Here is a 13,346-nt window from a genome sequence, read left to right as displayed (position 1 = left end):
TAGCTCTTTCACAGTGCGCTGCACTACAGTCCCCAGCATGCACTGCAACATAATCTGTGCTCAGACTCTCCTACCCCAACAACAGTCTATGGGCAGCAACTCAGTTTTACACAATTCTACACAGTTCCACACCAGTCATATCAACAAACAACTAACTGCAGTTCAGCCAATATACACACTTAACGTCATCTCAGCAGCTCAGAAACTGAGCCCAAGTCTTAATGAACTTGCAGCAAAGAAGAGATGCCAGGAGTCTAGTTCAAGCAAATAGGTAGCTTCTGGGGACATTTATATTTTGAATATTTCAAGTATTCATGTAATATTTTTAAGGTCTACTACAAGTGCTTGTATTTTACTGTTTAAGCTTTTGCGTATTTTGAATAAACAATGGTCATTTGGGTTTATAGCAAAATGTTGATTAAAAATAAAATAAAACATAGGTGTTTTCTGGCCCACAGATTTGTTGAGATTTTTTAATATGGCCCTTTTAGTGGTTGAGTTTGACACCCCTCCACAACACAATCAAATTCCAAAATTTGGTATACTCAAAAAAACAAAAAAAAAAAAACACACACCAACGTACATACTTTTAATCAGTCAATTGTTGCTTCTCAGCAGAATCAAAAGCTGAATGAAGGACACCACTAGACTGAGGTTCTTTGTTGATTTGTTTCATTAAACTGTACATAAAGAGGCTGCAGCTCACCTCTTCTGGTGATATTGACAGACCTACGTGTGGGTCCACCACGCTCCACTGAACAGGAGTTCTGCTCTCCGTTAATGTACAGATGTCGAACCTGACGGAGGGATTTAAACACAAACAGGAAGATGGTTGGAAAGAAAGAGAAAAGACTGAATATGGCTGCGCTAAAACTGTAAAATTGTATATTATAAAAGTGAATGCAAATTGTAAGATGTACTAACTAACGGCTGTACCTGGTGTGGTCGGACACAGTTGGAGTTGAGGTTGGGGTAACGGGTTGCTGGGTCTATGGTGTACTGCTCAAAGTTCTTGATGATGTTTTCTGCTGTGGTTTGTGGCAGCAGTCTGTAAATACTTTCCCTGTTGATTAGAACAGAAGAACTAGCTATGCCCCAGTGGTCAAAGCACTTGATTATAAATCAAGAGGGTTATGGGTCACATCACAGCTCTAAGAAATCCTTGGGTTTATGACAGATTGATTCATTTAAAGATCAAAACTACAACAAAACTGCAAAAACATCCCTTATCTTCTCTTGGGAGAGCTAAACACAATATTTCATCATAACTGTAACCCAGTAAAGTTACTAATTTAAAGACACAGTCCATTTTCACCACAAATGATAGTTAGGGGGTTTATTCTGACCTCTCAGACAGGATCTCCAGAGGCTCTTTGCCCTGAGCCCAACCCTGCACCATCCACGCTGTGTCAAATGCAGCCAGGAAGCCCCGAGCACATCCTGTTCCCATGGGCCAAAAGGGCTGACAAACAGACAACATAGCATTTTAACCTTTCCTTTTGTTTAATGAGCAAATATCTCATATTGGAGATTAAACAAATAAATCAATGTTTAACCTTGCATGGGAATTATATACTTCATAGGGGGACACAAGCATCAGTTTCAGGTTTTATGCTCCATCTATACAAGTTCCATAAGGGGGGCTTCAAAGGGAATTAAGAAGCTACCACCAGATCAAACTGACAAACAGCCATCTGACAAGGAAAGGAATTTAATCTTTTCCTGCTCAGATGCTGAACACAAAGAAGCACGTTATGAACACAGCTTTGAACTCTGCTGCGTGCTAGAATTTAAACATTACAAAAGAAGATACTAAACTGCACTTCTGGTTTGTTAGTACCGTCCATCAATGAAACTTCCCTATACTCCAGCAAACACTCTGCAAAAGTCTCCCAAACGTAACAAAAAGCATTTTAAGAAATATATTCACAAAGGAAGCAAAGAGTTAATCACACTGAAATATATAAAATAACTCTAATTAAATATATAACATAAGTACAAGTAGCTGGGTACAATCATTCCTTTCATGCGGGGAAAAAAGTCCCACTTTCTAAGTATGTAGCAACTTCATAAGATACAAGATTGTTGTAAACAATTCAGTCTATAACTTTATTGCCATATGTAACCACTACCTGGAATTCTTTCTTACAAAGCCATAAGAAAGTAAACAGATAAGAAATAAATGCAAGTACCCAATATAAAACAAATACATAAGTAATTAGAAGGGAAAGCTTGTGAACAAAATAGGTGGTTGCTAATGTGTTGCTAGGCCATTGCTAAGGTATCCCAGGTGGTTGCCAAGATTTTGCAAGGCCTTTGCTTTGTTATCCCAGGTGGTTGCCAAGGTGTTGCTAGGCTGTGGCTGTTTTTCCTGGTGCATGCTAATGCGCTGCTTGGCTGTTGCTATGGTGCTATAGTATCCCAGGTAGTTGCAAAGACACTGTTGCTAGGGCATTGCCATGTTATCCCAGGTGGTTGCTATGAGGCTGTATGTAATGTCTATGAAGGTCACTGTGAGTGATGTCCTTTGTGATATCATTTGCGGCAGTTATGAAATTATTTCAAATCACTCTAACGAAATATATAACATAAGTCCAAGTAGCTGGGTCCATTCATGAGGAAAAAAAAAGTCCCACTTTCTAGATTTCTAAGGATACAGTAACTTTCCCCAACATTCTACCATTAATTTCCTCTAGGGATAAAAAAAGGGTTTGATCGACCATAGGTGCACCTGGTCACAAAAGCACAAACAAACTGTCATTGTATAGGCTCTACGACTGTGCAAAGTTTCATAGTTCTAGGTCAAGCCAGCCTAATAAAAATATTATACATGTAAAGAGTTCAGACATATGAGCCAAGAATGCAAATGTACAGATAAAAATAAATAAATAATCAAAAACAAACAATCCTACTGTACTGGTGACCTACATCTCTCCAAAGACAGCAGTGTTTCAACCAACCTCTAGCAGGCTGTCTCCAACCAGAGCCACCAGCAGCTGATGGCTGCTCTTCTCTCTGACCAGTGCTGCGTTCTCTGAGGCGTACATGCAGGTGAAGTCGAACATGGCAACGTCAGGCTGCCCGTAGTGGTTGATGGCATAGTCCAGCGAGGGCAGCTGGTAGTTGGTGCCGAAGTCGGCGGCCTCACGAGCATACGAGAGCAGAGCCTCCTGGTTCACGTTGTCACTGTGAAGGAGTCGCTCTGTCTCTATGTAATCCTGCAATAGGAGAGGAACAGGGAGTTCAGTTGAAAGGCACCGCATTCAGATTTAGAATACGAAGGTGTTTTCTATACTGTGTCAAATTAATCTACACTAATTTCACTACAAAAATATAAATTAAGACTGGTGATACCACAGTGGTGAGAATAAGGCTATAAGTCAAGAAAGGCTGGTTGATGCTAGAAAGACATATTTTAAGATTTTCATTTAGACAATTTACAATTTAATAAATAAGTAAAAATACTAAACCTATAAATAATTAACAAAAATCTTTGTAAAAAATGTTAAAATGTAACATTTCCTTCTATGGACATAATCAGTTGCGGACACCCTCTCATAAATCCTGCAAACTTTACTGCTAATAAAATCATCATAGTCATACCACCTATGACTTACGGTTCTCTTGAATGAATAGTTTGGTTCAGCATTCACTTCACTTCATCTAACTGAACGACGCAGCTGAAGGCTTTTTGTCTGAGCTAGTGTAATGGTGGACTTCCTCATACTGATACTGATAGGGTTTCATTTAATAATAAAACTTCCTCATCACCCACTAATCCGTTCTGAGAACAAAACACTATGGAGAGAAATCCACTGACCATTTTACATGCTTAAGTGTGAGTGATGCCTCTCTGAGGGGAGTCTATAAAATGTGGCCATAGCTGCCACTGTTCACCATACGTAAAGAGCTGGACCACTACTGAAGAAAAATGCAATCCCCCTCTTTACCTAGCAACACGTTTCTGCATGCTTGAACATTACTCTCCCATGCATGTCATCTCCACAATAGCCCATGGGCATTAATGGCACTCTATACTTAGCTCAAAGGCACAAAGGACAGATAATGCAGACTGTGCTGTAGTGTTATGTGAAAGTGAAGATATCCCACTACTTACATGAATGATAACACCCTTGTCCAACAAACTCTGTTTCTTTGCAGTCATGACGAAATAGTGTGTGTTGTCCTTATAATACACAATGTTCTCCAAATCAATCCCTGTAAAAAAAAAAAAGCCACACATTGAGTTCATTTGTGCTTATGTGCTAAAGTCAGGGGCTTGAAATTAATAACAAATGACTGTTTCATCCCATATTCTATTTTTTTCCCTTGTATTTTTTTCTCTTGAACTCGTGTACTTATGATGTTTGTGTGGTTTAGCACCAAAAAATAATTCACTGATTTTTACACAACCATTTTCCAACCTCTCTTTATCCTTTAGAATTAAACAGGCTGTTTCATTGCTGTGTCTGTAAGACCGATATGTAAATACGCTCTGCTCTGGGCTCTCTTGATACGGGCCCTTTAACAGAGCGCTGTCAGTTGGCTGTGAGATCACACAGACAAACACACAGAGCAGCTGTCTTATTAGCTTTGATGCGCATAAGGGCTATAAATTATATAAACACAAGGTATAAATATACAGTCATAATATTGTGGTAAGAATACCATGATCTTGACTCATAGCACCTACTTTAGCACTGGATAATTTCCCATCTAATTACTACTTGTGTGTCAGTCCTATAATAACAAGCTATTTCTTGCAAGTCTTTGTTATTAAGAAGGTGTTGCCCCATTTGACTTCCAGGTTTAGCTGAATACATGCAAACATTTAACACCAGGGAGAACGAAAGTCTATTCGGAAACAGACACTCATAAAATGAATGTCACAAAGAAAGAGAAAACATCGGCTCATGTACGCAAAGCATAATTATAAAACAGGATTAGCACTGACCATGATTCGGATAATCTGAATATACTCTAATCTGTTAATGGCAAAAAGTAACAATGAAGTCACTTTACAAATATTTGTAGTAAGCAACATAAAATTAGAATATTTGTCAAATTCAATAAGAAAGTACACATTTGAAAATAGAAAATGACCATTTGAATAGTTAAAGCTACCTTAGCTATGGCCTAGTACATTTCAGTCCAGGAGTTTTGGGATAATACTGTTACCAAACACACAGAACATGCAGTTGCTGACCATTAATAAACAAAAGCAACAATCTCCTTACTCTGCTACAATTATACTTCAGGATTGTATAAAAATACTTGCTAATATCTGATAGCTTTTTAGCAACTGAGCGATATGTGTACTTTATAATCTGCACAGAAGGCAGCCAGAGATTTGACAATTTAATTCCTGAGACTCCTGCATTCAGCTGTTGTAAGCACTGGGTGTAATGCAACACCAATAATGTTTGCAATGCAAATCTGCATACTTAGGAATCACCGCAATTTGCCATGTGTGCAGTGAATCTGAGATCAGAACACTCACAAGCTGAATACAGTACATATGAACAATGGCCTTAGATTATTAAGAGTATTATTAACAAACGTTTGCAAGAGCAAGTGCAAATGCTATGAGGTGTGAAATCTAAGTAATATGACACAATAAATCTAAGTAATATGACACAGTTCTATAGCAGGTGATTTATTTTAAACATTTTAAATCATTGTCACAGACATGTGAAGTCAAATCAGTGAACAAATAAAGGTTAAAGTCAGATTAATGGGGTCCTCCAGCCAAACTGAAAAATTTAACTACATCTGTTGTTTACATGCCTGCTCTGTTCTTATAGCAGTACCTCAACAGTCTCTAGATTTTCCCAGAAGAAAACTCAAAGAATATGAAGTAGTGAACTCTGTAAAATCAGCGAGGCTGAAGGATGCAATGATCCACTACAGATAACATTAAATGCTAGTTTAGGCTGAAACGCCAATTTAAAATGAGAAGATGGCACAAATTCTTTACTGTATCACACTCCATAATGCAGCATGTGTTGAGGGTAAAACTACAAGTTAGTGGATGAGTTAAACAAAATGAGAGCTCACCAGTCTCCTCCTTCAGCTCCAGGAAGAACTTCTGGTTAAAGATGAAGGCCACCCCACTAATCTCTTCTACTTTAGCCTCCGCAGTTGTGTTACGGTTTACAAAGTTGGCTGTGATGGCAATAGCCAGCTTACCTCGGAACTCTTTTCTCCTAAAGCCTAGAGCAAACAAACAAATAAACAAAAACGTTAATCAAAAGTTAATTAACAGTGTTTTTTAAAATCCGTACTATGCACAGTCGGATAAAAGGAATTCTGTTTTTTTGAAAAACAGCTTAAACGAATAAAGTCTCGAAATATATCTCACTGCTGTCGGAAGAAAACCTTGTATCTCCATTTTTGCTGTTTTTCAGTTTGAATGGACCAAAAGAAACATCCCAAAAAAAAGTCTGGTTCCATTGACTTACATTAAAAGTAAAGTAGGTTTTTTCCTTCTCCTGTAAAGTTATCATTTTGGCGACACCAGGTTTTGTTTCGACAGCAGTGATATCTATTTATTAAAAGAGTATTAAAAGAATGCTACTGTAGCTAATAAGGCAATTTCTTATTTTCTTTAAAATCTTTATTTCAACCATTCATGTGAATGCATTTTTAAAACACACTTATATTAATGAGTACAAATTTGAGCTCTAAACATACTCATCTTATCTAATAACAGCAGGCACAGTGTTCAGATAAGATTAGTAAGAGCATAATAAGACTGACATTTGGAGCACACGTCCGAAGTTCCGTGAGTGGGCAGTAACACCCCAGTGACACCTGCACTAATGAACTGTTTACTCAGTAATCAAGCCAAGCGATCTTTGATCTTTCTAGAGTGAATGATAAAACTATGTTCATCTCCTTTAATGGTCACAATCATACACACAGCAGTCATCGCCAACCTCTGTCCCTCAGTCACATGACTTTTCTTTGAACAAAAGGCTTTAAAGGCTGGACATGCATTACCAAACATAGGGGGTAAATGCCATTAGTAATGCCATTTACTGCAATAAAGCCAGCCTTGCTAGAACATTTGCCTTTTAAAGGCATGTTTATATAGTACTGAGATTGAAATGCACCAAGCTTGAATTTGAAGGAGGAGGGGAAGGTTTCAGTAAATTAACATTATATCAAACTAACATCATTACCAGGAATCAATATGTTAAAAAGGAGTCTTTTTGGATACGATGAGCTCCCCATGCACACTGAATTTACTTGATTGAAATTTGAAGAACTTCCACATGACTAAAATATATATTACATCATAATTATTGCCAAAACCACATAACCCAAAATACAAATAGGTTAATGCAATACACTGCATTCATGCAGAAATTATGTACACATTCAAAATCAGTAAATTCAATTCACTTCAATTGCACTTTTTTTTTTAGTGTAGGTCATAATTGGCCCCATTCGGTCAAAAGGTTTCTTGAGTGAAACACAGACAAGCTCATGCTGAATTAATGGAATGCGAGTGAAAGCATATCTGTGTCAACAGGAAGCACTAGACAAGCTGAAAGGAGCACCATGCTGGCTGGGACAGGGCTGGCAGACACACTTCCTACCACAGACAAAGAGCTGAGCGGGGGTTTGACAGTCAAATATGGGACAGATTGTTTGGATGAGTTTGAGACGCTAGGTCATCCCTCTGTACTGGGTGGAGACCAAGAGTTTTAACCAGGACGCTTTTTCGAGCTAAAGCACAGAAAAAATGATCAACAGCAACCTACTCACTGTGGATGCACTGATCATGAAGTTTCATGTCCCGATTCAAATTTCTTTACAGCCAAACTTGCAGATGGACAATTTTTGTGCTATTTTTATTAGTCTTTATTTTAAACCCAAAGCTCAGACAGCATAAATCAACATATAAAACACATTGACCCATTTCCAATACAGCTTTCTCGTCTGGAACAAAAATCTGTCGACTCTGATGAACTATTAGGAAAGGATTTTAAGAATAGTACTTATAAAATGAAAATAAAATTAAGGGAGTGCCTGGATGAAGAGAAAGAAATTCACTGTATCATTGCTGTCATCAAAATCTTTTTTTGTTTTATTTATCATCATTTGAAAACAGCAGCTGTGTGATTATTTCATGAATGATCATGATGAACAGAAACGGTCCAACACTGCATTAATTTACATTATAATGAAAAACGTTTTTCCTTTTCCTATGCGATTACCATCATGGGTACCAGTTTTGTTATGACACCACCGTATGTTTCTGTTCAGTCTTGCATGGTCTTGTTTAGGCACCTCTAGCTTGTTCAGCATTTTCCGCTCTTCTGGAGCAGATTAATTTTGGCCACGGGCTCAAGAGGAGACAAAGGGCTGCAACTGAACTTCCAGTAAAGGCGTTTAACGTTCCTGAATTGAGAAACGGCCACACATGCTATAATTTGACAAGTGGAGCAAACACTTCTCCAGCAAACACTGAAATGCTGAAGTATACAATCTTCCTTTTGTAGTTCCTGGAACTGTAATTACACTGGAATACTCCTCAGACAGGAAACTCATCTATGACCAGATCCATTTCGAGTTCAGGAGGAAATACGCATTTGGAACGGGAGGGTTTAGTTTATTTAGGAACATCCTTAAATAAATCTTCTGTATGTACAGCTGGGACCAGTTCATTCACCAAATGGCCACTTCCTGTCTTTCTCAATATACAGGGCTAATGCGACAGGGAACAATAAATATATCTAGGTTAAAATGTCAGGTTCTGTGAATTACATTATGCGTTTTGTTCACTGTCCTAGACTTGACCCAAAAAACGCACTGACCAATACAACTGACTAAATATGCAGAGCCAAGCTGGGGTGTGTGTACTGTGATAAGATAAAGAATGGAGTGTGCTGGCCTTACTCCGACAAAATTAATCTAGACTCTTATATTTAATAAGTTGGAGAGGCTCTGAAAGACCAACTGTGACAGAACTGTGGGGGGGGATTGGCAGATATTGGAGCCGCAGGACACAGACCTTTGTGGTGGTTAGTTAAAGCAATAAGCCAATCAAAATCATACATTGCAGTGATTTATCAATCGCAATGTGACAACAGAATCAGCATACTGAGTTTAGAAAATGGTGACAATATATATGATAAGTTAAATCACTTAACATTGGTGTATTTTATTATTATTATTATTATTATTATTATTAATAAAAAAAATAATTGCCCTAAACAGCTCTTCCAGTTTGTTAACAGTGGCTGGCAAGCAACATCACAGTCAAAGATTATTCCATGCACAGCATGATGGTTTACTGTATTAATACAGAATTGAGCTGATGTGTGACGTAACTTTAACATCAAGTACTTTGCAATGGCTTTAAACGTGACTCAGCCAATCAGGTTTTAGAGCCAGCTGACATCAAAATGCATTTTCAGTGACTGGTTCATGTTTGGATTTCACTTGACTGATGAAAAGCCAAGTTAGGATGCATTCTAAATGGGTTACGATCAGATCAGTTAAACCACATTCAGAGGTGGTTAATTATAGATCACATTAATCTCAAGTGTAAAAGGAATGTGGTTATGGTACTAACATAAAATTAGGCAGAATTGCGTCTGCCCAGTGCTGACCAGTAGGTGGGTGGATAAACAAGGAACGCAAGACGGAGGATACACAAGGCTGGAGCTATAGCCACAACAAGTGCCTTCTAGCACTCTGGGCCAATGAAAGCATCAAAGTCAAGTTTGTCTATTAGTATAAAAGGAGGAAAAAGTAAACAGAAGTTAAGCGTAAATGTAAAATGTAAACAACATGTGTTGGTGTATTTATTTATTTATTTTTTTATACACATGAAAGTCCAATCAGATCTCATTTGGGTCACACAGGGGACACATTTCAGTGCGAAGCGTAAATGAAATCCAGCCAAAGCATATCCAGATATGATCCAGACATGAAACATGTTAATGCAAGGTGTAAACAGCCTCTACAGGTTTTACATACACTTCATGTTGTTGGAATTTTATTGAAAGCTGTGTAGCTCACCATCTAGTGTGCTTCTCCGTCCATCTGCTCCTATTAACACATCAAACTCATAGTCGGAGATGGGGTGACTAGCAGGACGGATTTCTGCCCTCCATCCAAGCCCTGCATTTAACAGATTAAACAGAAGAATAAGGCATAAAAGAAGAGCAGAACAATTAAAGCAAAAAATGAGAACAACAAAAACTTGCATTAAATTTACACAGATTTCATCTGCGATACACAGCACATAGAACACGTAACGGACAGCATGGAAAGCTCAAAGGGAACGTTCATCATGATGCTCGTCAACACAGCAGCATCAGATTACTGGAAAATACAGGCTTAGAATCCCACCGGTGTACATCACCTTTGTAATGTGGCATAAGCTCCACAGGCTTCCGCTGTTGAGAGCTGCATAGCTAAAGAGGTGCTGTATGGACCCTGATGGCCCTCAGTCTATATATAGAGTGGAGCTGAAAGCTTATCATTTGTACAATGTGCAAGCAGTGAGTGGCAATGACGCTAAAGAGCAACGGAAACCTTCTCGGTATCATCGTTTGCCATGCAGCGGGTTTAGGTAAAAATGTAAGACCATGATTCCATGGAGCCTTTATGAAACTTCACTGTGGGGGTTAGGGGGAGGTGCTGGGACTCACATACACTAGGGATTTAAAAATGAAATGTTAGAATCTATTATATTTGGCGCTATCGTCGGGACATCGTGAGTTCAATCCCAGGTGAAGCCACAGCTATCCATGGCCAGGAGTCCAAGAGAGCATAATTGTCCCCTCTCTCTCTCTGGGTGGTTGGATGGACCTTCCTCTCCCCTTGTCACTCAGCGTAATGCTGGTTTCTGTTAGCGACAGAACAGAAACGGTAGTCGGTATTCAGAGTGTTTTAAGCTGCTCAAGACATTGTGTTAGCAGCAGTTTGTAAAGATGTGGCAGTACATGTGTCATGGAGGAAGCACATGCTAGCTTTCACACATCCTCTTGGAAGCACTGTAAGACCCAGCTAGCAGTCTAAACTAATTTGAAGGAAAAAAAGGGATTTAAAAAAAAATATATATTTCCTACAGAATCATAATGGGATCATTCACACTCCCAACACACTCAATAACGGTTCAATGTTTCGAATATTAAACAGATGGACACTCAACTCAGTGTCAGAACTGAAACATTAATCAGTTAAACATGAGTACTTTACTGATCAGCTGGAACAAAATCATTCATCCTTACTGCTAGTATTACATGGATCCTCTGGGATTTCCTCAAAGTATTTACTCTGAATTTTCATTTCTTATATTACAGGAGCTACTAAAACAAAGCAAATAGAGCAAACTGGAGTATTGGCTGCATGTGCCTCATACAAACATTGTTGGCGTATGATGTCATTCTCAAACCACATGCAAGCCGCTGTCTCTGCATGAGCATTTGTGTGTGTGATTTGTAAGGTGATGATTTCCAACTAAATATCCTCTCTGCCTTTCGAGAACTGAATTTCTTCTCCATGCTGAAGCATGAACAAAGCAATGCTAGATGTGACAAATCTGTTTCTCATGAGTATGTTTATTTTCAGCAGCCTGTCTGTGAAATGTTTACATGGTGACAAGACCCAAGAAGAAGTCCAAGCCTTCTTAAGAGAGCCACAGACTAAGATTACTCAGCTTAATCCTTCAAAGGTTGCAGGGTCAAGAGGAATTTGCTCCAACCCTGCACACCACCTTTTTTTTTCAATATGGAGCACAGCTTCTTAACAGTGAACATAATGTGCTGAGATGTTTGGAAACAAATACAGCCAGGTCCATAAGTATTTGGACAGTGAATTTTGCCTCTGTACACCATCACAATGGATTTGAAATGAAGCAGTCAAGATGTGATTTAAGTGTAGGCTTTCAGCTTTAACAACAAAAATACTGCATTAAATGTTCAGCAATTAGTCATTTTTACTATAGCCCCTCCATCATGTCACCAGCTGAAAAGTACTCGGATGCAAATCCTTTGCAATCAATGACTGCCTGAATTCTGAAACCCATGGACATCACCCAAGGCTGAGTTCAGTTAAGATGCTTTGCCAGGCCTATATTGCAGCCGCCTTCAACTGCTGCCTGTTTGTGGGTATTTTTGTCCTCAGTAAGAGAAAAGCATGCTCAGTTGGGTTGAGGTCAGGTGACTGACTCAAGCATTTAAAAACAGCCCATTTCTTTGCTTTAAGAAGCTCTGGGTTGCTTTCATGGTATGTTTGGGGTCATTATCCATCTGTACTATGAAGCACCATTCTATCAGTTTTGCCGCATTTGACTGAATTTGATTGAATCTGAGCAGAAAGTATAGTTCTATACACTTCAGAATTCATACTGCTACTTCTATCAGCATTAACATCATCAATAAACACCAGTGACTGAGTTTCATTGGCAGCTATACATGCCCATGCCATAACACTACCTCCACCATGTCTGACAGATGTGATCATGAGCCCTTAATTTCTCTCTCATCATTTTGGTACAAGTTAATCTTGTTTTCATCTGTCCAAAGAATCTATATTATTCTAGAACTGGGCAGGCTTGTTTAGTTGTTTCCTGACAAAGTATAATCTGGACTTTCTGTTGTTGAGTGTTACCAGTGGTTTGCATCTTGAGTTAAACCCTCTGTATTTACATTCATGAAGGCGTCTCTTGAACGCAGACTTTGACAATGCTATGCCAACCTCCTCTAGAACATCCTTAACTTGAGCAGATGTTGTGAAGGGGTTTTTCCCCAGTTTTGCCATCATCCACTTTAGAGTACCATCACACTAAGAGTGTACCAAATTGTCAACTTGGCCACTCCTAAAAGTATCTCTGATCGGTTTGTTTTGTTTTTTTTTTGCACCATAGTAATGGCCCCCTTCACTTGCATCAATGCCTCTTTGGACCGCATATGGAGAACTGGAATCAACTCCAGACCTTTTACTTCTTTAATCTGTCATGAAATAATGAGGGTACAGGACGTACCAGGCCATGAAACTGCTTATCAGTCAACGGTCCAATTACTTTCTAGCCTATGAAAATTGAGGGACTATGTACAAAAACAGATGCAATTACTAAATGGTTAAAACAGTATTTTTAAACCCCTTGAATTAAAGCTGAAGGTCTAATGTCCAATCACATCTTGACTGCTCCATTTCAAATCCATTGTGGCTGCGTACAGAGGCAAAATTACAAAAAGTGTGGCAATGTCCAAATACTTTTAAACCTGAATGTATCTGTAGATACTGCAGCCTTAGATGGATGCCATCAAGAGCTGCATTTAACATTAACTTATGCTGCACGTTTCGGTCGTCGTACTTGTACT

At 38.7% G+C, this 13,346-nt stretch overlaps 1 protein-coding gene across 4 annotated transcripts in view; it reads right to left on the bottom strand.

Annotated features, from left to right (window-relative positions):
• Positions 1-13,346, bottom strand: part of mical2b (microtubule associated monooxygenase, calponin and LIM domain containing 2b) — an 82,411-nt gene that overhangs the window by 50,528 nt on the left and 18,537 nt on the right. For all 4 annotated transcript variants that reach the window (XM_036568128.1, XM_036568129.1, XM_036568131.1 and 1 more), the window contains exons 5-11: positions 10,036-10,137; positions 6,058-6,213; positions 4,118-4,218; positions 2,961-3,218; positions 1,347-1,462; positions 937-1,063; positions 707-797 (exon numbers count right to left, since the gene is read on the bottom strand). In XM_036568128.1, coding sequence (XP_036424021.1) covers positions 707-797; positions 937-1,063; positions 1,347-1,462; positions 2,961-3,218; positions 4,118-4,218; positions 6,058-6,213; positions 10,036-10,137 — 951 coding nt within the window. The remainder of the gene's footprint in view (positions 1-706; positions 798-936; positions 1,064-1,346; positions 1,463-2,960; positions 3,219-4,117; positions 4,219-6,057; positions 6,214-10,035; positions 10,138-13,346) is intronic.

This window comes from Colossoma macropomum, unplaced genomic scaffold (assembly GCF_904425465.1).
Source record: "Colossoma macropomum unplaced genomic scaffold, Colossoma_macropomum, whole genome shotgun sequence".
Classification (NCBI taxonomy): Eukaryota; Metazoa; Chordata; class Actinopteri; order Characiformes; family Serrasalmidae; genus Colossoma; species Colossoma macropomum.
Note: the sequence above shows the minus strand (reverse complement) of the source record. Positions and strands in the feature narration are given on the sequence as shown.